The sequence below is a fragment of the Ischnura elegans genome, chromosome 5 (genome assembly GCF_921293095.1).
Source record: "Ischnura elegans chromosome 5, ioIscEleg1.1, whole genome shotgun sequence".
NCBI lineage: Eukaryota > Metazoa > Arthropoda > Insecta > Odonata > Coenagrionidae > Ischnura > Ischnura elegans.
Window position 1 is genome coordinate 100,152,252 of NC_060250.1, and position 22,978 is coordinate 100,175,229.

The 22,978-nt window shown below is 38.0% G+C and overlaps 3 protein-coding genes across 5 annotated transcripts in view; 1 reads left to right on the plus strand and 2 right to left on the minus strand.

Annotated features, from left to right (window-relative positions):
• LOC124159338 (cilia- and flagella-associated protein 251-like) overlaps positions 1–8,877 on the minus strand; it is a 31,254-nt gene extending 22,377 nt beyond the window's left edge. The window contains exons 1-6 of one of the 3 annotated variants that reach the window (XM_046535091.1): positions 8,796–8,877; positions 2,571–2,745; positions 2,333–2,479; positions 2,148–2,251; positions 1,920–2,068; positions 683–795 (exon numbers count right to left, since the gene is read on the minus strand). In XM_046535091.1, the coding sequence (XP_046391047.1) occupies positions 683–795; positions 1,920–2,068; positions 2,148–2,251; positions 2,333–2,479; positions 2,571–2,687 (630 nt within the window). In that variant the 5' untranslated portion in view covers positions 2,688–2,745; positions 8,796–8,877. Of the gene's footprint in view, positions 1–682; positions 796–1,919; positions 2,069–2,147; positions 2,252–2,332; positions 2,480–2,570; positions 2,746–7,973; positions 8,238–8,795 lie in introns of those variants that run through there. The other 2 variants (XM_046535092.1, XM_046535093.1) reach the window with 2 other exon arrangements.
• A 94-nt stretch (positions 8,878–8,971) lies between these two features.
• LOC124159340 (B-cell CLL/lymphoma 7 protein family member B) lies at positions 8,972–16,464 on the plus strand. Its single transcript, XM_046535096.1, has 3 exons — positions 8,972–9,181; positions 9,535–9,716; positions 15,649–16,464. The coding sequence occupies exons 1-3, from the start codon at positions 9,090–9,092 to the stop codon at positions 15,768–15,770; spliced, it is 396 nt and encodes a 131-aa protein (XP_046391052.1). The 5' UTR covers positions 8,972–9,089; the 3' UTR covers positions 15,771–16,464.
• Positions 16,465–20,499: 4,035 nt separating this feature from the next.
• LOC124159342 (C-factor) lies at positions 20,500–22,823 on the minus strand. The gene is made up of 5 exons (XM_046535098.1): positions 22,529–22,823; positions 22,343–22,394; positions 22,061–22,251; positions 21,848–21,994; positions 20,500–21,517 (listed from the first exon to the last, which is right to left on the minus strand). The coding sequence occupies exons 1-5, from the start codon at positions 22,652–22,654 to the stop codon at positions 21,293–21,295; spliced, it is 741 nt and encodes a 246-aa protein (XP_046391054.1). The 5' UTR covers positions 22,655–22,823; the 3' UTR covers positions 20,500–21,292.
• Positions 22,824–22,978: the final 155 nt, after the last annotated feature.

Below are 22,978 nucleotides of genomic sequence, written 5' to 3' on the forward strand. Positions count from 1 at the left end.
TTGATCTGCTCATTGAAATAAGGACCTTCATTTAATTAAGGCTAGGACACAGCTCAAGTAATTATTAGATTTATTGCCCTTTTAATACAAAAATATGAACTTAATACTGACCAAAGTTTTAAGCAAATATTGACTTCATGACTGAAGAAAAATGAATGGGAATACTTTCAACAACTATTGATAGCAATGTTTTCTCCTATTATTGAAAATTTTCAGGCAAGCTGGTAATTTTTCCAGTGAAGCCAGAGAAATGACATTGATGCTAATCTTTTGACATCATGAATCTTTTATCTGCAGATATTCAGGGCCAATATCTCCAAATGCTAGGCGCTCTGTTCTGACAGAGTTAAATATCATCAGAGAATAATGGTTTCCCAACCTAATGACTGCTTGTTTCTCTATTAAGCATGTCTTTGAGTAAGACTTCATTTGGTTTATGAGGCAAAAAAAAAAGAAATTGTTGAGAAACATATAGATGGCATAAGTAGGCCATGACAATGAATGAAATATGTACCCTTTCTGTGAAACATACAAGAAACATCAGCTTGCCATTGCATAATGGTATATTTAAAATTTATAGCTTTTAAGTCACCAAAACCACTGTTCAGTGAGAAAGGACTTCATCGCAATATTTTTTAGCCAGAAGTATCAAGCCCAATTTTAGCATCATCTGTAATCTTACCCATTTAAAAAAAATTACAGTACTTTCTGTGGTCAGCATGAATTCCATTGATGCACTTGAGCTGAAAGCCACATCATTCACTCTTCCTAAGTCCTCAAAAATCTTATGAGTCCCTGTTACCAAGAGATATTTAAACAAAATATCACAATTAGTTCAATCAATAACAATAGTGGAAATCTCAGAAATTGGTGGTTAAACAAATAAGGTTTAGCCTCATGGTCATCACAATTGTTATCACTGTGGGGAGGTGGAAGAGGGGTGGAGACCTTGAAAAGTGTTATATTTCAAAGGTTAGCATTTGAAGTTGTCTTTTGTTTTCCCGCCCGTCTCCCAGAGGTAATGTAAGTGGCAAAGAGATGTAATAAAGATGGCTGCGTTGTGAATGAAACTTGGTTCTCTCTTGAGTTTTTATTTGAATTAAAGGTGACTTCACAAGTAACCTCTCAGAGTAAAGAGGAAACAACAAACAAAGAACTGAAATATAACAAAGAAGTCCCCACATTTTTACTTCACCGGGAGGGGGAGGAGTCTGTTTCACTTGAAGGCTGAAAGGGTCCACGTCATATTTTGGGAGGAGCCTTCACCTTGTCCTTCCGATGTCTCTGTTCAATTTAAAGCATGATCAAGGTTAGCATTTAATGCAGTGTTTTGAACTGATAGTTAGCAGACCTTGGGAGTGGCTTGTACAGTACATTAAGTTGACGATAAAGAGCCATACAAAAGCAATGAATGAGGTGGGGGTAATATGAGCCTTAAGCAATTCTAGGTACAGTAGACCTTTGCTTTATAATATCAATCTGTTCCAGAGGATCGATTGTGAAGCAAATTACATTTTATGTTTAATAGGTATTATTTCCAGATACGGAATCAGTTTAAGAGCATTGAGGCATGTAAATATGTATTGCTAAGATAAAAAGTTATTTTCAGAAATCCCATCATACAAGTTGAACCCATGGTGAAGCAGAGATCATCTGTATGATCTAGAGAATTTTTTTGTTCCACTAAATTTGAAAATGTGTTCTGTTACAGTTTCCTTAAAATGTTGGTTTCATTCACCTTTTCCATGCTTAAATCTTACCTATAACTTGAACAACCATGTCTTGCCCTCCCCCCCTAGTTTTGATCCTGGGTACACCCTTGCTTGATCATACAGCAATGCAAATGCAATAATTGCACCAAGAATAACTATAGGCCAATAAATAAAGATACATACAAATGTGTTCAACAAAATACTTGCATTCTGCATTTCGTCTCTCTTTATGTAACATCCAGAGGGAGCAAACTGTGTAGCCCGGTTCAGTAGAAAGAGAAATCACATATTCTCCACTAGAGCTAATTCTTGTCATATATGTCCTTGATGATGGTTGAAAAGTGAACACTGGACGCCTAGAAAAATGCTCCCAATTTATACCAAAAACTTGCTTCCAAATTATTATAACTAATATCAAACATAAAATAACCTTACAGAGTTTCTGTTCTCCATACAATTATGTAGTTATCATCACCTGTATCAGACGATACCAAAAAATTGCCATGTTGATCCGAAGACAAGGATGTGATTTTATTCTTCTGAAATAATACTTTAGCTGTTAATGGGAATCAAGCATAATTGAATAAATCTAGTAAATACAGTTAAATTGCATGCCTTACATGACCATATAAAAAATTGTGCTCTTGAGCTTCGTAATAAAACACGACGACGAAATGAGAACAAGAATATGCAATAACTTTCCTAGGGCCTGAAGTCAAATTAATGATGGGCACATCTAAACTTCGTCCAATAACATTGGAAACACACTGAAGGGAGAAATTATACACACAATGAACATTCATCAATTCAAGAAAATTATTTTTCAGAATTTAAAGATTGGAAGTAATCACTGCTCACCAGTGGCATGGTATCATGCATAGATGTCTCAACACTATCATCACGATTGGATCTAACTTCTTCCGTAAAATCACCAAGAGAGGAACTGTAGTTTTCGAGGGTCTTTAATTCATTCATTTCTCACAGTAGACTAACGTTGCGGCTTGAATATTAAATTAATTTTTTTCAAAGATATCTGTAATTCAATAACAGCAATATAATGGTGCTCAAATTTGCTTGCAGCAAAACATTTACTTAAGGAGAGGCATATCTATAAAATAGACTAATTCAGTTTCCGTAAAGCTTTCCATCACATAAGTACGTTATACATATCATGGTGGGTGAGCAAACACTTCATGGTTACTAGATATGCATAGCAGTGTGTGCCTTACTTGGTCAAGTGATAGCATTAAGAGAGTAGCTTAGAGGATCAGAGGATTGATGAATGGTATATTGTTCCCTTTGAGGTTTACTATTGTGTATCTGTGAACTGGCTGCAAGAATCGATAGCACAATGCCCATGCGTTTCCTTTCTGATGTCAATAAGTGGGCTAGAATTCAACTCAATGACCAACTCAGTGTCTGGAACAGCATTGCATTGCACTAATCTTCTTAAATAACCAGTAAATGCTCATGAACTGAAAAATACAATTTTCTTTATCACCTGCAAAATACTGAGGGATTGAGCATTTGCAGAAAACAAAACAATTATACGCTCTTCATAGAGCAAAATTAAAATAGTTTTGAATTGATTTAACAAGGCATATTATTCACATCCTTTCCCTTGGGCTACAACCTTGTTGCGGTGGAAAGGCTTGCATGTTCCTATGGCCCCTAGAGCTGCACTGGCAGGATTAATTCTAAATCATTCCCGGTAGGGCCGCCCATGCCAGATAGGTTGAAGGATTGGAGCCAGACAAAAGGTAGTACTCGCGATGGTGTCACGTGAAAAACACTGTTGGAATGGAAGTGGGAAACCCTACCAACTATCTCTTCCCTGAAAACATTGAGTACAACTAAATGAGCCTCGGAATCTCATCGACCGGGACCCGTCCGGAAAGGGTGGGTGTCGGTCACGGCAGCGAGATCGGCAAGGTCCTTGGGGTCGTCAACATGTGAAATCCTTGCAGAGACTTATCATCATCACCAGCAACAATGAAGAAAAGAAGACCAAGAAGATAGAGATGATGAAGCTGGTTATAAATGTAGGGACATGGAATGTGAGGACAATGATGAGGGTGGGGAAGTTAGAAAATATCAAAAGGGAAATGGATAAAGGGAGGATAGATATCTTAGGATTATGCGAGGTGAGGTGGAGGGATGGGGGGACTATTCGTTGTAGTGAAGATTATAGGGCTATACACAGACTGTCCCAAGGGTCGTCCCAAGGGGTAGCTTTAATATTAAATGGGAAGATGGGTAAGCATGTGGCAGGTATAGACCAGGTTAGCGATAGGATGCTAGTGGTAGAAATTGAGGTGCGGCCCACCAACTTGTGGTGGTTCAAGTTTACATGCCCACAAGCAATCATAGGGAGGAAGAAGTAGATGAGGTGTATGAACAGCTCAAGGAAATAATTAGAGACACTCCGGGTAAGAAAAATCTGGTAGTGATGGGGGACTGGAATGCCTCAGTCTGGGAAGGGAGGGATGGACATGAAATAGGAGAGTTTGGACTAGGAATACGGAACGACAGGGGAGAGAAAGCAGCAGAATTTTGTAGGAGAAACAAATTATTCATAACAAACACGTGGTTCAATCATCATAAAGGGCGAAGGTACACATGGAAAATTCCAGGGGGCGTGGAGAGATATCAAATAGATCACATTATGGTAAGACAGAGGTTTAGGAATAGTGTGAAAAACTCGCGCAGCTTCCCTGCAGCAGATGCGGATTCAGACCACAACCTAGTGCTCATGAATTGCAACGTAAGATTCAAAAAACTTAAAGAGAAAGTTAAGAAGGCGAGGAAATTGAATGTAGAAGTGCGGAATGGGGCTATGCGGAGAGAATATCAGGAACTAGTGGACAATAGTATCCGGGAGATTGGAAGTACACAGACTGTAGAGGAAGGGTAGCATGATATTAAAACGGGAATAGTCAAAGCAGCGGAGAAGTCAATTAGCAACATTGACAGCAGAAGGATAAAGAAGCCTTGGGTTACGAATGCATTGAAGGAAAGACGGAGAAATGGAGGAGAGAAGGAAGTGGAAGAACGTGGACATAGAACAGAGCAAAAGAATTTATAGGGAACTAAATAATCGATAATGACGTGAAAATAAGATGGCATTGGAGGCTTGGTGAAAAAGGCAGTGTGAGGAAATGGAAAAGTTCCAGAAGGATGGAGTTGTACACCAAAGTTAAGTCGCAATCGGGCGGCAAAAGAGGACAAGCCACGTTTAAAATAAAGGCTAGAGATGGGAGGATGCTAACCGAGTGAGAAGAGGTACAGAGAAGATGGAAGGAATAAGTGGAGGATCTGTATGATGGAAGAAACAGGCCGGAGAGATTGACTTTAGAGGAGGAAAGTGCAGTGGAGGAGGATAATCTTGGGCTGGGGATATAAGATTCGAAATCGAGAGAGCACTTTGTGATACGATGCTAGGGAAGCAGTAGGCGTGGACAATATCCCGTGTGAGCTTGTGAAGAATCTAGGGAAGGATAGTAAGAAAAGGTTTTTCAGACTAGTACGCAGGATCTATGAGGGGGGATGTTGGCTGGAGGATTTTGTGACGACGGTTTTAATTCTGCTACCGAAAAAGAAGAAAGCTGTGGAATGAGGAGATTATAGGACTATCAGCCTAATATCGCATGCGGCGAAAGTGGTACTGAGGATATTGAACAGACAAATGAAGGCGAGGGCAAATGAGCATCTGAGCGGAGATTAGTTTGGTTTTAGAAAAGGGAAGTCAACTTGTGATGCAATTGCAATAATGAGGTCCCTCGTGGAGAGGAACCTAGAATATGACCAGGACTTATATGCCTGTTTCGTGGATTTTGAAAAAGAATTTGATAGGGTGAACTGGTAAAGTTAATGGATATCCTCAAGAGAACAGGTGTAGATTGGAGGGATAGATGACTAATTCGTAATCTGTATATGGCCCAGACTGTGCAAGTGAGGGTAGCGGATGGAGAATCTGAGTGGGCAAGCATTGGCTGAGGTGTGAGGCAAGGCTGTCCTCTATTGCCGCTGCTTTTTAACGTATACGCTGAGGAGATGGTAAGAGAAGCGTGGGACGAGTTGGAAGCTGGAGTGAAAGTGGGAGGAATGATGTTTAAATCGGTAAGGTTCACAGATGATCAGGCGCTGATTAGCCAGTCAGCAAGGGGACTGCAGGCTCTAGTGGATGTATTAGACAAGAGGTGCGAGGAGTACGGGATGAGGATTAATCACAAGAAGACTAAGGTAATGCGGTTTTGTAAAGCATCACGAGCAAGGAATGTGAGACTCAAGATAAAAGTAGGTGGGGAAAAACTTGAGCAGGTTGAGCAATTCAGCTATTTAGGCAGTAAGTTAGAGGAAAACGGATACAGTAGTAAGGACATCAGGAGGAGAATAGCATTAGCAAAGGAAAAGTTCATGAACAGGAAGGAGCTTCTGAGAGGATCATTATGTAAGAGTTTAAAGAAAATGTTAGTGGAGAGTTTGATCTGGAGTGTAGCTCTCTATGGGGCAGAAATGTGGACACCGAGGAAAGAAGATGAGAGAAGATTGGAGGCATTTGAGATGTGAGTATAGAGGAGAATGGAGAAGGTGAAATGGACGGAGAGGAAAAGGAACGACAAAGTGCGGGATATGGTTGGCGAGGAGAGGCAGCTTTTATATGAGATACAGAGGTATGGATTGGAGGAGTATTTAGCGGGGAGGGGATGTTGAAAATGGTGTTAGAGGGTAGAATGTTAGGGAAATGAGGGAGGGGAAGGAATAGGAAAATTGGTATTTCTTGTCTCCAAAGTACCAAGACACTGGTTGCCTACGTGATCAGTCTCTCCTTAAAAGGTTTCTTCTACTAACATTTCTTCTGAGGTAACTTTCTACCCATGAAAAATAATTATCCTCATACTTACTTATACTTCAGTTGGAAGTTTTCCTTGATGATTTTACACAAAATTAGATGAGACCTGAGAAATACCATGGGCAAAAATCTCTATTTTACATTAACCTCAAATTTGCATTTTTAAGGCAGTCCTACAAAAGTGTTAAATAGACATTTTACTTCATAGTGGAGACATCTGATAATGGCACTCAAAGTAACTCATCTAGCTAGCACTGAATTAACCAAGAAAGTCATCCACTGTGGTAACTTAAATAAGGCACTTGAATGGCATGAATTCAATTGGATTACTATGGTAGGTAGGAAACCATAAGTTACTATAAAAAGCATAAAAAAGTTATTAATGGAGTGTGACTTAAGGTAGAACAGCTGTCATACCGATCCTACTTAAGTAATCAAGTGTGACCGTGCTTTCACCCATGTTCCCCAATACGTGGCCTTAATAGATTCTTGTCATTACATAAGAGATACCTATAATTATCAAAATGACTGATAATACTAAATTTAACTTCGTATTTGGATTTCATAAGGATATATACAGTGATAGAATTCCGTAAAAACAGTATATATAGAGCAGTGGTAATTATATACTGCTCACAAACTACCCAAACAATGAAGGGGTGACTGCTGTTCTACCTTAAGTCAAACTTCCATTAATAACATCACTATGCTTTTTTAGTAACTTTCCTACGTACCTACCATAGTAATCCAATTGAATTCACGCTATTCAAGTACCTTATTTAAGTTACCACACTGATTGACTTTCTTGGTTAATTCAATGCTAGGTAGATGAAGGGGTATTGTCTTATTACTACTACATCCATATACTCCTAGGAACATTTTATGTTATTCTCACGAAAGATAAAATGTATGGGGTGCGTTTCCTATGGGCAGGACTGTCTAGGAGTAATCCAAACGGGTCACTTTGCCCTAAGCCTCCAAAGACTTACATTATGTTTTTGAACCTTGCCCACCAATGGCCAATTGCAGTACATTTTGGTTTCAATGTTCATGCATTTGCAGGAGTTGGCATTTAATGTCTGGATTCCCAGGTATTCAATTTCCAAATGAAGAAGCAGTAATTTTGATAACCAGATTAATTATCCAATCACATACTGTCAGTTTCAAACTGTGAGTACGCAAGTGAAACACCTTAATCAGCCCTTCTTTCATCAGAAAATTACCCCCATCATAATGATAGGAATGCAATTTATACTTTTGTGAAATTGCACCGCCATGCCCACTTGCGAGTTATTTTGGCAGGTCCACCAGAGGGTTTAAGGTGGCGTAAAGGGTAATGAAGCCCAAAAGAGCAGAGAAAAGAGTAATAATAATTATTACTCTCTCTCTCAGCTCTTAGTAATAAATACCTATTTCACACTCCAAGTACTGAACGGTATGAGGAAGTTGGGTGTACTGTTTGCTCTAAGGAGGATAGAGAGCGGGCTATGCTCCAACTCAGCAAGCTTGGAATCAGCTGGTATCAGTGAAGTTATTTATATATAACATCACAATCCACTCCGGTAAAATAAAATCAGCCAATATGAAGCAGGAGTCAGCTGATGACAGAATATGTATGGTTAATCTGTTAAATCGATTTAGGGCAGAATGAAATAATCAGGCATTGGTGACTTGAAATTACTGACGGCAGCGTAATTACCGCCGTGGTATTATTGAAAAGAAAGGCATTTCCCCCGAAAACTTTCATAAAGCAAATAAACATTAAAGGAAACTCAAAATTTAAAATACTAGATTCATATAAAGTATACATTCAAACTATCAGTAATGTTTATTTTCAATGAAGTTTTTTTCATGCTGGTTTTGTTGGATAGCACATATACCTCTTCATTATGACACTGCTTCGATCACATTTTAAAATGAAAGATTTCGTCTTGAAATGATAGCACATATACCTCTTCATTATGACCGATTATGACACTGCTTCGATCACATTTAAGAGATGATGAAAAAATATTCAGCGAATGTGAAAATTACATTTACCAAGTACTTACGATACAGTGAGAGTGAGAAGTACACCGAGTATGAAAAAAATGATTGGAATGATTTTATAAAATTTCCCTTTTCATTATGCATGTTGGTGGGCATGGATAATACATTATATTTGGTGTAATGTATTAATCACGTTGGTAGGTATTATTGATGCAAATAAAAAGTTAGGTCCATAGGCGTACCTTAAGAGAATGGTCTCAATTGGAAAAAATTAACCAATATTAAAACGTTAACGACAATATTATTCACTATATGCGGTCCTTGGTTTGCATTATATCATTCAAATTTCCAAAAGATGCTTTCCATTTCCATCAGATGATAATTGGTGGATTCGTCGTCAGAGTTCGCCACTTACCTGCTGCGAAAAAGAGGCTGATTGAGCTGGTGGGTGCTTCATCAATAGTTGTTTTGAGTTTTTGTATACGTGATTCGAGCACCACAGCTTTTAGAAGCTGTGGTGCCCATAATTTAGTGATATGATGTCTAGATCAGTTCGTGCTGAAACTAGGAGTAGAGCCAAAGATGACATTAAACGTGTAATGCAGGTGGTTGATAAAGTGAGACACTGGTAAGAGTCAGCTTCACCGTAGCCATTGTTAGCTCTTGTGTCATGGCCCATATGGGCTTCATATTATTAGTATTTTGTTCTTTTCTATTATTTATTTTTGGTAAAAGCAATATTAAGCATATTTTTTGGTTGCCGGATCCGCGGTATTTTCGCTTACCCTTGTAAAATCTAGATTTAAATCCGCTTTTAGGCCCTTCGAAATCCATAACAATTTTTATTATGTATGTACCCTAATGGTTTCCACTCATTTAATTTTTCCACCGTGGGCGCTGGCCGAGGACATTATATTTGTTTAGTATGTTGATCTATTGGGGTTCTTGTTTGTGGGTAATAACAGGGAATTCATTTTTTAGGGAGAAAAAATGGGTTACCATCGGAGAAACTACTATGAAAATTTACAAGTGGGTTCCTGTTTCCAGTAGTGAGCAGAAAAAGAAGGGAAAGGATGTGTCGAACAAAGAAAATACTCCAGCAAGGAAGTCAACATTAGACTCGTCTAATTCCAATTTTGGATTAGCGGAAGATTCCAATACTTGTGAGTATTTTTTATTTAATCTCCTGTCATGAATGGATGCTATCGGGAAATTGGGATTGCTATCTACATTTTTTATTTCCGAAAGCAACCAGTATATTACAAATATTTCATGCTAACCTCGTACAATATTGACGTAGGTTGTATGCTATATTAGAATTAACTAAGATTACGGATCATTGGCATACGCTGTCATAGTAAAATTCCTCAGGGTTTATTCTACTGACAGCTATCTTACTCAGCGCCTTATGACCAGCTGTTTTACCATTTGGCCCTGCAGAAATCGAAGTGGAGATTTTAAAAATCGATCCTTTATTTTATCTTCTGCCCTTAGTTGGGGTCATTAATGGCCACAAATAGAAAGAATTAGAATTGAAAGATACAGCAGAAACGTTTTAGAATTGCTCTTCCATTACAATTTTGTAGTAGCTGAAGAACAAAGGCTTTCTGTCAAATTTCAAAGATTAAACATTAATTTGTGATCCCAGCACCCCTCCTCAATTCAGTCATACATTTCTCTTGGCTCAAAATTAAGATGCCTTTAACTTAAATTTTCTTTCTATGTAACAACTTTTAAAAATTAAAAAGAAATCCCTACAAGCTTCTCAGTGCGATGAATTTGGGATCTGACAGGTGGAGGTTTTCTACCTGATCTTCTGAACACTCATGTTCAGCACTGATAATATCTCAGACAATGTGAGATTCCTTGACTGTAGCTCCAATGGAATGTATATCTATACTCAGCTTATCAAATTTTAGAAATGATTAACTAATAAGCCAAATCTTTCAAGCTATTTTCCCGGAGGTATTTAGAAATTAGAAGTTAGTTAAGCTGGTCTCCCCTCCAACCCAGACTTCACTTGATTCTTTTAATGGTGCGAGATATTTTCAAAGTATGGCATAAAAAATAGCATTTTGATGATGTGGATCCTTAAAAAAGTAGGTAATTTGATTAAGTTTTTATGTGAAAAAATAGCTTTGGTAAAACATAGGTTAAACATTTTTCCCATTAAGGCTTATGGGCTGAAATGAAAATGCTATAGCCTAAATAATGAACAAATTCTATTTGAAATATTTATTTTTTTCACAAAGAGTTAGAATAGGTGTATAACCTTAATTTAACTTTCTTAATTTTCAGCAATAGAGCTAATTTAGCTCAATGCAATTTTAATAAAATTTACCCTCTGGTGAGAACTAGTGATGGGAAAAAACTTCCTTTCAGGTTTGAAGTTTTAAAGTTCAGATAAAAAAGTTTTTTTTCATAATCTTTTCCTCTGTTGAGTTTTATTTTTATGTGGGGAGTAATGGTACTTAATTATTCTTGTTGATATACTCCTGAGCTCTAGAGACTGATCACATTCCACAAACGTATTTCCTTTTCCAAGGATAATTTTTGAAAAGAAAAAAATCTATATGTGTAGTGAAATTATTACATTCACTGAGGAATATGAGGTCTGTAAAATCACTTGTCAATCCTCAGATTAAGTTTTCTTGAACATGTAAATCTCAGGAACTCATTAAAGCGAAGAACTAAATAAGGACTTGAAGCAATGAAGTCATACAGGTGGTCCCCGACTTTCGTACACAATGCGTTCCCGAAAACTTGCACGAAAGTCGAACCATTGACTTCCATACTAATTAGGGGTTACGTTCCAAAAGAGCGGAATATACATACTAAAACCTTCTTTTTCACGGAATTCATTTCAATTGACTTAATTTTAATAATATGTTAATAAAACCCCTCAAATCATCTAATTTCTTTCGAAAATATGCAGAAAATGCAAATAAAAGTTTAAAAAACAAGAACTCCGTTGGCTATCGAGTGAAACTTCCTCTTGGCGTTTAAGTTGACATTCCACTTATTACGTCCACTATAAATAAAAAGGCATATCAAGAAACATAACAAAATGTAGTTGTTGAACCCGCACTCTGGATACCTTTTAATTTTTACACAAAAATTCGACATTTGGCAGGTGACGTTTGTGATCGCGTATATTTCGCATGTTATTCAAAAAAGACAAACGGAATTCGGGTGATATTTCGTGCAATATAGTTGCTGAAGGTGTACATGAATTAAACAGCACTCAAACGAAAAAACACAATTAGAAAGAAGATCTTACTAGTTTTATTGAAAGCTATTTGATGATGTCTAGTCAACTTCTTTTGAAAAATATCTTCAATGAAGGCTTTCTTCTTCTCTTGATAAAGGAGCCTATAGCAGGCCATCTCTCTCCCAAATAAATCACCTAGATTAGAGTCAACTACCAACAATTCCCTTCATTATATACGTTGGTATTGTTCGCATATACTGCCATTTGAAACAATTGAATGTTGGGATGCGCAATAAACACCGCAGGAATTTTAAAAAAATTACAGACCAACGTCCGAAAGTCCGAATTTAGCGTACGAAAGTCAAGTAAAAGGTGTCAATTTTGAACGTACGAAAGTGCGAATTGTACAAAAGTCGAGTGTACGAAAGTCGAGGACCGCCTGTATTATACAAAAGGTATTGCAAGTATCTCCGGGAGCCATAAATATTTTACAGTCCAGATGGCGTGAGTTGTCTGATGACATTGCAAAAGGAGGGGTAGAAAACCCTGTGCCAGCACGGTTTGCAGCCAATTTCTGTCCCCCAAACGCACCTCACACCCTCGCCATTCCCGTCGTACAACGTTGTCACATACATATGAACCACCAAAACAAGCCCTTTCTTCAAATCACCGAAACAAGACATCTCCAATTTTTATAGTACTTGAAATGCTTGCATATTTTCTGACTAGAATAATTTTCTGTCTTTCATTTCTTCCATCTAGTCTCTGTGGTTTGTGATGGTTTATAGGGAGTCCCCCTCAGGTCAGCCAGTTGCCACCGACCTGGCCCCTATAATCCTTTCATTCAAACACTCCATGACAGTACATAGGCTCTGAGGCAGGGTTGAGCCCTGGAAATCTGGCGTCTCCATAATAATAGCTAGTTTATAAAATACACTACATAGGAGTTAGTCACAGCTTATATTAATATCCTCGTTGAATGACGATAGCTCTAGTTTTTTTATTGATGTTCTACAATTAATTTTAGCCAGTCATTGGTTTTCAGCAAAATTTTTCTGTTTTCTTCCCCAAAATGTTGATGCAGTAAACAAGATTTACGTTGAATTTTATGTATGTAGGAATCAGAACTACTTCTGACAGATAAATACATTCTTACTCATGCAATAACAGGTATTAAGGCATTTATTCCATCAACTATTAATTTCTAATACAATTGATTGTTTGAGGCGTAACTTGGTGAAAGCGATTCATAATTAACATTAAAAAGAAGAACTTTGTACTTTCACATTAATATATCATTTCACATAATAATCAATATTATTGTAAAAGTACCAAGTTCTTCTTTTTAATGTTAACTTCTAATTCGTTTAATTTAAAAATCTAACCTCACTGAATGGTTTTTGACAAAATCTGAATTATTTTCAAGTATAACTTTACATGGACCAAATTTAAGATATGAATTTTTCATCCTAAAGAAATTTGGTATCATATGATATTATGTTGTGACGGTGGATAAAATTCCAAGTGACTCCATTCATTGATCATTTAACTTTGTTCATATTCAGCCACTACACTTATACATGATCGCCTTCTATGAATTACTTGACTATGAATGTTGCGAGTTTTTTATGTCCGATTTCTCACAATGACTCAGACTCATGTTTTGCATTGCATGGCCTTAACTGTAGTGGCTGCATTGTTGTCATGATGAACCCAGCATTGACAGATTTTTTGAAAGACCTAAAAAAAAATAGACTATAATGATATGATCATGTATAAAAATTAAGAATGACTGTTGTGGACAGTTGTAGCATGACAATTCTAGCATGAAGAAGAAGCATATTATGTATTTTGCTCTCCTACTTAGGTATTTTCATTCCTTATCCCCTCCTTTTCCCAAAAAGATTTGTTTGCTGCCCTAGCGAATGTACCAAGATGCAGGTGGAGTGGGTGCTATGATGTCACCTCCATACTTTTTGGGAGAAGTTCCGCCTGTCACCATGAATGTGCCTCATTTTCTTTTGTCTGGAACTGAAAAATTCATCAACTGAAAACTCATCTTTCCTAATTAGTTAACTGAAAGCTCAAAGTCATTTATCATTTATGTTAGACTTACCAAGGTGCATATGAGCATCATATGCACATGCTGGAAATGCCTCCCATTGTTTGTAGATCACCGTCAGGGATGGATTCAGCATCAAATTTGAGTGGGGTCATGATGTGGGTCTGGGGATTATGAAATACCCCTGAGGAGATAGGGTTCAGTAGTTATAGATATGTCACAGTAGGGCTGCTACTCCCTATGATAAATACTACGTGAACTTATCTCATATTTGGGACTTGTAGCCATGCATTTGCATGTACAGTCTTTTAATTCCTTAACAAGGGTACAAAAACTATTAAACCAATGAAAATTAAAAATTTTTGATGAAATTCCTGACCCCTGTTACCCCCTCCTAAATCAACCCCTGATGACCATGCTTAACTAATCTGACTTATTCGTGCATAGGTTTCCGCGGCGTTGTTCACGATGACTGCTAATTTTCGGGTTCTCCAGCCGCGTCTGTCGTTTATGTTTGACAACAGTGTCGAAAGCCATCCTGCTTTCGTCTTCAGGTCGAAGGTGAGAAGTTTTGATTTTTTGCTGCCTTATATAGCACTGGCTACCCAATCAGCAACGTGTGGAAGAGAGTACTGACCAATCAGTTCACAGGGGAGATCGGCCAGTGCTATATAAGGCGGCAAAAATCAAAACTTCTCACCTTCAACCTGAAGACGAAAGCAGGATGGCTTTCGAAACTGTTGTCAACCATAAACGACAGACGCGGCTAGAGAACCCGAAAATTAGCAGTCATAATCTGACTTATTGGAAGTATATGAGCATAGTCTCATTAGTTGATAATAATTAAAGTTACATTTAAGTTGGGTTCTAGGCACATAGGAGCAAAAATAATGAGTATAACTGGCAGATCATTTTTGCCTAAGGTCATTTTGTACTGCATGGATAACAGGCAGCTTGGTCATTTCAACCTTTTGAACTTCAATGGGTTCCATTTCTGTAATAGGTAACACTTGGTAAAAAAATTGTGTTGGCAATTCCTGCAATTTTTGAGAAAGGGCAAAGCCTTACCCATAGCCAAGCTACTGGTTCGTGTAAGATTGACAAAGCTAAGCAAGTTTGGCCCAAATGAGAGTTGAGTGGTTTACCATAAGTACCTTAAACTTGGTGCTCTTGTTTCCTATCTACAAGTTTGTCAGGTGGGGTTAAATATTGGGTCGGCAAAATGGTACAAGAAAGGTGTTAGTGCCATGGCGACTATAGAAGGCCTTCTCCAAACATTCAATCTATCTGGAGTTCTGGTATTTCTAGTGTAATTCAGATTACTTTGAGTGTTTGCTGGTATTTCTAGTGTAATTAGGATTACTTGGGAGTGTTTGTATTAGCCTTGTATAGGACTTTGTCTGCCCTTTGAGATTGTCTGTTGCTTTGTATTGTTGTTAAGCAAGGACATTTGATTGGTGCTATAAGAATGCCAATGAATGTTCAAATTATGGCATTTAAAATTTTGAAAAATATTTTAACCAATGAATTTTTTTAAGCATATGAAATATTTTGTATTAATGGTGAAGCAAAAACCCAGTACTGTTCCACAAACTTTTATAGGATGTCAACTAGTTTCAATGGCTATAGAGACATTCTCAAGACAAACAGAGGTTCAAGCATTCAATATTTTGTATTTATGCATATCTCATTGTCTCTGTGGCTAGAGACTGTTTGTTGCAATTCATTTGATTTGGGCCGCATATATTTAAAAAAAAGACATGTACATCTTTTCAGTAATCCAAGCCTTTTTCATTTAAAAAAATACTGAAACTAATTGCAGGTTTCTCCATGGTGAGTGACTCACAAGGCCCTACTGACTTCTCAGCCCAGCTTGCATTCTCTGAAGATTCTAACTCTCAGGGAAGTGAACCAGCTGCAAAGCGTCTCAAAACAACTGACTGAATCCTGGTGTCACTGTATCTTGTGATACTTATGTACATAAATGGAAGCACAACCCTTACAAGGGAGACATTTACGTCACTTTGTGACAGAGTGCTGCTTTATAAGTGGTTCTCATTCTTTTAAATGATGCAGAAGTTGAATTCTGCATATTTAACTAGCTCAGTAAGTGAGCATTTGTGTGTAATGTGTTGTCAGAGATCTATGTGATTGGACTGCAATCAATCGGTGATTTATCTGGATAAGTGGCTGGAATGTTCTTCCAATTTTTGAGAAATTATGTGAAACTAAGCCCCAACTTGTGACGTGTTAAGGTTAAATGTGTAGTATTTATTTTTAATAATATTTGTTTTGGTTGGGCTTTTGTGTTCAACTTACTAAGGCAGTTAAAATTTGAGGTATTGGTTGTGAAGTTGGGAAATGAATCATGAATGCCTGCCTAGTTGGTGAATGCATCTCAAAATTTCAGTCAAAGAATTATAAACAAAAATTGAGAGTGATATAATTGTGAAAACATTTTTTCACTTTCAACAAGTCGTATATGTAACAATAGGGATTTGTATGCTCTAATAAATTCCATTGTTGCCGATACAATTTTTAATTATAATAACCATGAATCATTATTGATGTGGAATGTATAGTGGTGTTTAGAATGCATGCTACATAAGATAATTAAAATAAATTTCTTGCTTTTTTACCAGTATTGTCTGAAATTTCCTATGCATATAACAGTCATCCAAGAACAACTGAATTCTGAACGAAATGCGGGAATAATAAAAAAAAAGGAGTCTGATCTACCGTGAGTGGGGATAAAAGTGTGATTGTGATGTATGTATATTGGACAACTAATTGTTGATTGTGAGGGATGTTATGTTGGATATATGGGAAAAAAATGTTACCCGTTCATGGTAATTTTCCAAGAACTTAAAACACTGATTTCAATACCATGGTTTTCTCTTGCATTTTCCAACAGAAGACTAATTTGCATAGAATTTCATCCATTGGCCCATTTGTCTTCAAATTCATTTCTTCAATTTGTCCTTTAGCCACAAAAAAATATTCGGTAGCAGTGCCTTGCATTTCATATTGGGCTATGCTGATTGAACAATTTTTTTCACTTTTTCAATCACTGTCTCATTCCAAAGTAATGGGAACGACTAATTTTCATCAAAGGAGTTCTCTAACCCTTAGTACATACTCACTTCAGTATTAGTGTTGAACGGTGATCTTGTGGGTAGTGTTTGACTAATGGTAGGCAGTACTGGATTCAAATCCAGGTGAAGTCTTAGAGCATCCACAAACAAAAATATAAGCTGACAGGTGGTGCAGGGAAAGAACTATGACTCCTATCCCATTACTCTATTTATTTCATACACTCGAACAATGTAAGAGCAGTAGAACTTCAAAGAAGCACAATCTGCTCATAAGTATATGTATCAAAACCAACTTAACCCTATCCTTCTGGCACCAATGAGAGGAAAATGTTTTCCATACTACGAGTAACATGAGAATATTTTAAACCTCTCTGTATGTACCTCTTTTTTGGGGGAGGAGTTGCTGTGGTCTTTTTGTCTCTCTGATTTGGAACTCCACTTAGCAGGGTGACCCAACATTACCCCGGCCACTAGACTAGACTCTCTAACCCTTTCTTATCATGAGTCCATGGTCAACTTATTGTATTACCAGTGTATTTTAAACCATATATCTATTGCTTTTGATTTCAAGTAATTTGCACTTCTAAAGGAACAACTAACATTTTTTTAAGCATTGTGGAATTTTAAACTGATTCCTTGCATTGATAATAACAAAGTTAGTAAACACTGGGTACTAAGATTTTAAATACAGAATTCCCTTATTACGTCAAAATTGTTTCAAAATTGCTTACGCACAGGACAAAACGAAGAATTCACTTAAAAGTATAAAAATTTGGAGAATGCAACAAATTTTTCTTTGCAAAAATCATTGCCAATTCAACCAGTTCAGCCTGGATTCCTCCTGTGAGGAAGATCATAGATGAGTGGGAGGGTCAGGCTTAATTGCCGACGAGTGGCACTAGGGTCTCACTAAGCTGAGTCTCAGGCAGGGCCTGAATACCACCAACCATAGCTACCTCAACGGTCACTTCCCTTATGACAGCAATAGATGACATCCGGTCATTAGTATTGAAGAATTCATGCCTGCTATACCTGACATTAAGTCTTCTACGAATGAAAATGGTCGTCAGCTCCACCCGATGTTTGGCACGAAAGGGGTAAACTAGTGAATACCCAAAGGGCTTTTCTAAATTGTATTGTTTTTTTTTTGTAGTTGCAAAATCTATAGAAAACTGTCAGCAACAGAGGATTCAAAATTATGGACAAGCAGATAGCTGGCATAATTCTCAGCTATCTACCAGAGACATTCCAATGTTATGTAAAGTCATGAGAGATAGAAATTTTTAACTTCACAAAAATTCTCTGGAAATCAAAGCTGTTGATGCCAAAATAGAAACCTGGACTACAAGGGACCGGAGGAAAACCTTTAGCCTTTCAAACACAGACTATGAACAAGAAAGGAAAGACTTATAATGAGGGTGGGAGGGAAAAGTGCAATTCAAGGGAAGAATAATGATGACAACTCAACTTAACCAACCAATGACTGTGTTGGTGTTATGCTTCAGGAGAAGGCCACATTTCACGTAATTACCCAATAAGAAGGAAGCTGAAAAAAAAGTCAAAAACAGAAAAAGGCTATGGCATCAATCATGTTGAGAGAATTAGTTTTCCTCGGCACTATGTGTGATGCACCCAATTGCCAGGGAAATGGCTATTAGATAATGGGATGTCAAATCAAAGATATATTCTCCTCATTTGCCCTGATGTGCAGAGAAGAGGAGGTTGTTGATGATGCACCATAATGAATGGGAGAATGAGGGAATATATTCCTGCATGTGTCCTAAGAATGTGGAGGTAAAGATGTGGTGCTGAAGGTATTCCCCCTAAGTACCTGAACTCCAAGATAATTTAACATCACTTTGGCAAATAGAAGAAAAGGGATGCTGAGTTGAGGCATTCCGACGAACAGCCAATGCTACTGCAATAGGAATATCAGTGTTTAAGTCCCTCAGAGTTTCTCGCCTATGATACATGTCCACCTAGGGAGGCATCAGTGAGGAAGAGATACAAAACTTGAGAAATGGAGCAAATGGGGATCAAGCCATTTACCAACTGGCATTGTAGACTCTGACATCTGAATGTACAAGCAATGAAGAAAATTGGACCTGCTCCAGGTAGATCACTCAAAGAAACACTGTCGCCTTTCTTTTATCCTGGCCAATAAAAGAGAATTTACCATAGGGGGAGGGGAGGAAGCAGGCCCATGCTGGGCCACTGGAACACATCCCGGTGCACCCTCCAGCCAGGAAATCTTTGGCACCCCCTGGTAGACCCCTTCATAGTGATGGTGCCCTCTGGCCATGGCCATCCACCGCCCTAAGAGGGGGTCCAGCACGGGAGTGAGAGGAAGGCTACCCAGACACATGAAAGTGTTCGTACAGATGACATGGTCCCCATCACTTCAGATTCCTTGGCAAAATGTAGGTTCATGTCTACCTTCATTGATGAATGTTCCTGGTTTACTGTTAAGGCCTGTTTACACTGTGCATTAACACGTACGGGTTAATGTATAAATGTATGAACGCCAAAATGCACTGTGTAACCACCCAACTTGCGCGGATGCATGCACAGAAAATAGAACCTGTTCTAATTTGGTTCATGCATTCGTACATGTTCCGTTCCGGTCCACAAAAATCATTCACGCAAACGCAAATTAACTCGTATGTGTCAATGTATCGTGTAAACAGGCCTTTACACAAACCAATGAACACAAAAGGAATGTTCTCCAGGAGTTCAGTAAATATGTACCATCTAGAAGTTGAGTTGTGGAAGGATAGACAGATCAAAGAGTTTCCAAGTGATCAGGGAGGAGAGCACCCAGGAGAAGCATTCCATAATTACTTGCAGGAACAAAGTGTACTTCACATCAAGTCTGTCTGCTGGACACTACAGCAAAATGGCCTGGCTGAGTGCTACAACCTGAAAAATGTTACCTGGTGTACGCGGATCGAATGTAGAATGCCTAACTATTTTTGGGGGAGGGTATTGTCTCATAGGTCACTGTGAACTTGGGAATACCCTTAGAGGTATGGAAGGGGAGAGGATGTATCTAGATTACCTAAGAACCTTGGATTGCCAAGCATGGGCATGGGTCAGCCAAGGATCAACGTAATATAAAGTTGGGTCCTCAGGCAAGGAGATGTGCATTTCTGGGCTATGAGGTGGGTCTCATAGAGGTAAAATGATTATGAGCAGAGATGTTAGATTCAAGGAACATGTTTTCCCCCATATAAGTGCCCAGATGCAGCTATGCACCAAGGCCAAGAATGGTAGAACTGCTTAGAACCATAGGTTACCATTATTGTAAATGTGAGTTCTATTTGAGAATTCTATCATTTCTTTTTTACAAATAAAGCAATTCCTTTTTGAAGGGTAAGCTGCATGATTTCCCCATAACTCTAGCCAACACTTCTGCTGATACTATAAATGCAATTTGACAAGCAAAGCACCAACAAAAGTTCAGAGCTAGAGTTAAATTGTTCAGCATGCCATCATTATTATTCAATGCAACATGTACTACATAATATCATTCAAGGGAACCTATAAGTGTTGGAGCTTGCACGTAAATAAAAAAACAATAAAAATTCAATATTTAATTCAAATTCTATCAGCATGATATGGAGGCAAATACAAAAACACAGAATCATAACAACAGGTATAGGTAGTATAAATTCTGAATATTTACACTGGGAATCAACCTGACCACAAAGAATTAATAATGACTATACAATGTTTTAAAAAAATTCTCACCTATAGAGATTCATCACACCAAAGAAACCTGAGAATAAATGATTATACAATTCAATGATGCAGGAGCATGAAACTACATACACTATAATGTTGAGCAATAGGTATGTAGCTGGATAACTCTTCCTTCAGGTGATTTTTATTCCAAGAACACTCAGTGTTTTAAAAAAATAGACTTGTTCCTTTTTGCTAAGAATACCTCTGTGTAGTGATAAAACTTCCAATAAGGGATCAAGGGGTTCAAAACCAAGCCAACGAAAGAAGAAAGAAATGCATAGCTTGATTCATGTGGGTGGTTGAAGCTAACTGTCAAGAGAGGTAACCCAATATGAAGCTTAAGACTGGACTACACTACACAATTTTTGACCAGGAATTCTAAAAAGGTCCGCAAATAAACTGAGGCGGTACTTCCATCATCATAAGGCATGCCATGAATCAAGTAGATGCAAAATGGGCAGCAGTCATGTCTCAGTGAAGCTGGCTAACCACAAATTGCCACTAATATATTCTAAAAATCCCTGAGCTCATTAGAGTTATAACCAATGCTGACATATGCAGAAGAGGTTGAGTGAAAGTGAAGTAATCGAAAAGCTATTCTTGATGCCGATTCACGGCTGACTTTGTTCACCAAGGGAGCTCTTGGCCATCGAATTGAATGAATTGTCCATTATGCCTAGCTTCAAGGGAAGATAAAGTTTGAAGAATTTTTGACACACTTTCCTGAACAGTGAGAGGCGCTTTAGGACCACCCATATCTGTTTTAACCCAGCCTGGATGGAGAGAGAGAGCAATGATTCCATCATCTTTCACCTCCAAGCTTAGAGAACGGGTGATGGCATTCAGCGCAGACTGAAACAAAACAGACAAACACCTTAACTAACTTCCAACTTAAGTACATACAACTGATAACTTCAGGATTTCATGAGCAATAACTTTCCACTATGGAAGATAAAAGAATAACATTGTACGGTCCATTTACGCATTTTAGTAGGTAGGGCCCGGGTATCTTAACAAGACTACATCTTCAAGCCGTAGTCAGTCACCTGAACATGTTATACCCAGGTCGTACCTCTTAAAATTCGTTACGACACCTTAAAAAGTGTTCTTTTATTTTCCAGGTAAGCACGTAAAAGATTAGCTAGCAAAGGATGATCCAGTAAGACATGGGGGATTATTTACTTTGCTTGCTCTGTATGGATAAAGGCCTCCAGTGGTATTTGATGAGATTGATCCAAGTATGGAACTCATATTGACAATCAGTCCCTTAGATAAACCTGGCGGTGAGGATGAACGTGACGCAGCTACTTTTATGAGCGGAAGTAGGGCCTGCAAAAATTACATAATGTATCACTCATACCGACACTCACATAACAGTATAATAACATTACCGACCTTAGTTAACATCGTGGGTGCGATGGTGTTCACTAAAAAATGCTCCTCTAACTGTTCGGCTTTCAGATACTGCAGTCTCGCAAATTTTGACGATATTCCTGCACTATTAAGCAAAACATTAAGTCCATCGTCTCCCACGATTTCCCCCACTTCTTTAGAAAGTGGTTTGTAACTTTTCAAGTCTTTCAAATCTGAAACCAAATGGACCATTAACAAAAAGCATTGACGCAAAAGAATCATAAACAGCCACACAAGACCCTTAGACAACCACTGAAAACGTACCAATTTGTAGTATGTGAATGCTCTTGTTGGCACTAGCCAATTCCTGAAGTTCCTAATAAAAACAACCCATTGTTTACATGAGTGCATATCACCACGTAAGTACGAAAAAATTAGGTTGACAGCCAAATAAAATGGTATAAAGGTTGGAATGGAATCGGGTAAGTGACCGATTTTTTAGATAAATACCTTAGCTTTATCAGGCTGCCGTACAGTCGCTAAAACGTGCTGAGGCGGCTTACTTAATGCAACCAATTGTTTAATGAGTTCAAGTCCAATACCGCGGTTACAACCAGTTACAAGGATTGATTTCATTTTTGGCACGATTAGGCAGAGAGAGATTCAGTTGAGCTGGAGTGGAGCTACTGGTTCACATCAAAACGCAGATACACAACTTTTTTTGCTCATACGACCATCCCGAATATTACCCGAGAATGAACTATTGAAAAGGTAGTTGCTGCGCTTCGCTGGAAATGCAAGAAAGATGCGCCCCGATTTTTACACGAATGTACCCTGAAAGAGAAAACAACATAACTTTCTCCTATTCATATCACTTTCTCCAGCCTCCTACTTTTTAAGTACGTAGTGCAGGAAATACGAAATACTTTAATGGTACGCAGTTCAATTGGCAGTCGCGGT

Bases quoted from the DNA above. Each gene is read 5' to 3' on its own strand.
- LOC124159340 (XM_046535096.1), top strand. From the start codon at position 9,090: ATGATGTCTAGATCAGTTCGTGCTGAAACTAGGAGTAGAGCCAAAGAT. The intron at 9,182-9,534 runs GTAAGAGTCAGC...TTCATTTTTTAG, and splicing joins GTTGATAAAGTGAGACACTG to GGAGAAAAAATGGGTTACCA. The intron at 9,717-15,648 runs GTGAGTATTTTT...AACTAATTGCAG, and splicing joins AGCGGAAGATTCCAATACTT to GTTTCTCCATGGTGAGTGAC.
- LOC124159342 (XM_046535098.1), bottom strand. From the start codon at position 22,654: ATGAAATCAATCCTTGTAACTGGTTGTAACCGCGGTATTGGACTTGAA. The intron at 22,395-22,528 runs GTATTTATCTAA...TGTTTTTATTAG, and splicing joins GGCAGCCTGATAAAGCTAAG to GAACTTCAGGAATTGGCTAG. The intron at 21,518-21,847 runs GTAAATAATCCC...GTTTTGTTTCAG, and splicing joins ATCCATACAGAGCAAGCAAA to TCTGCGCTGAATGCCATCAC.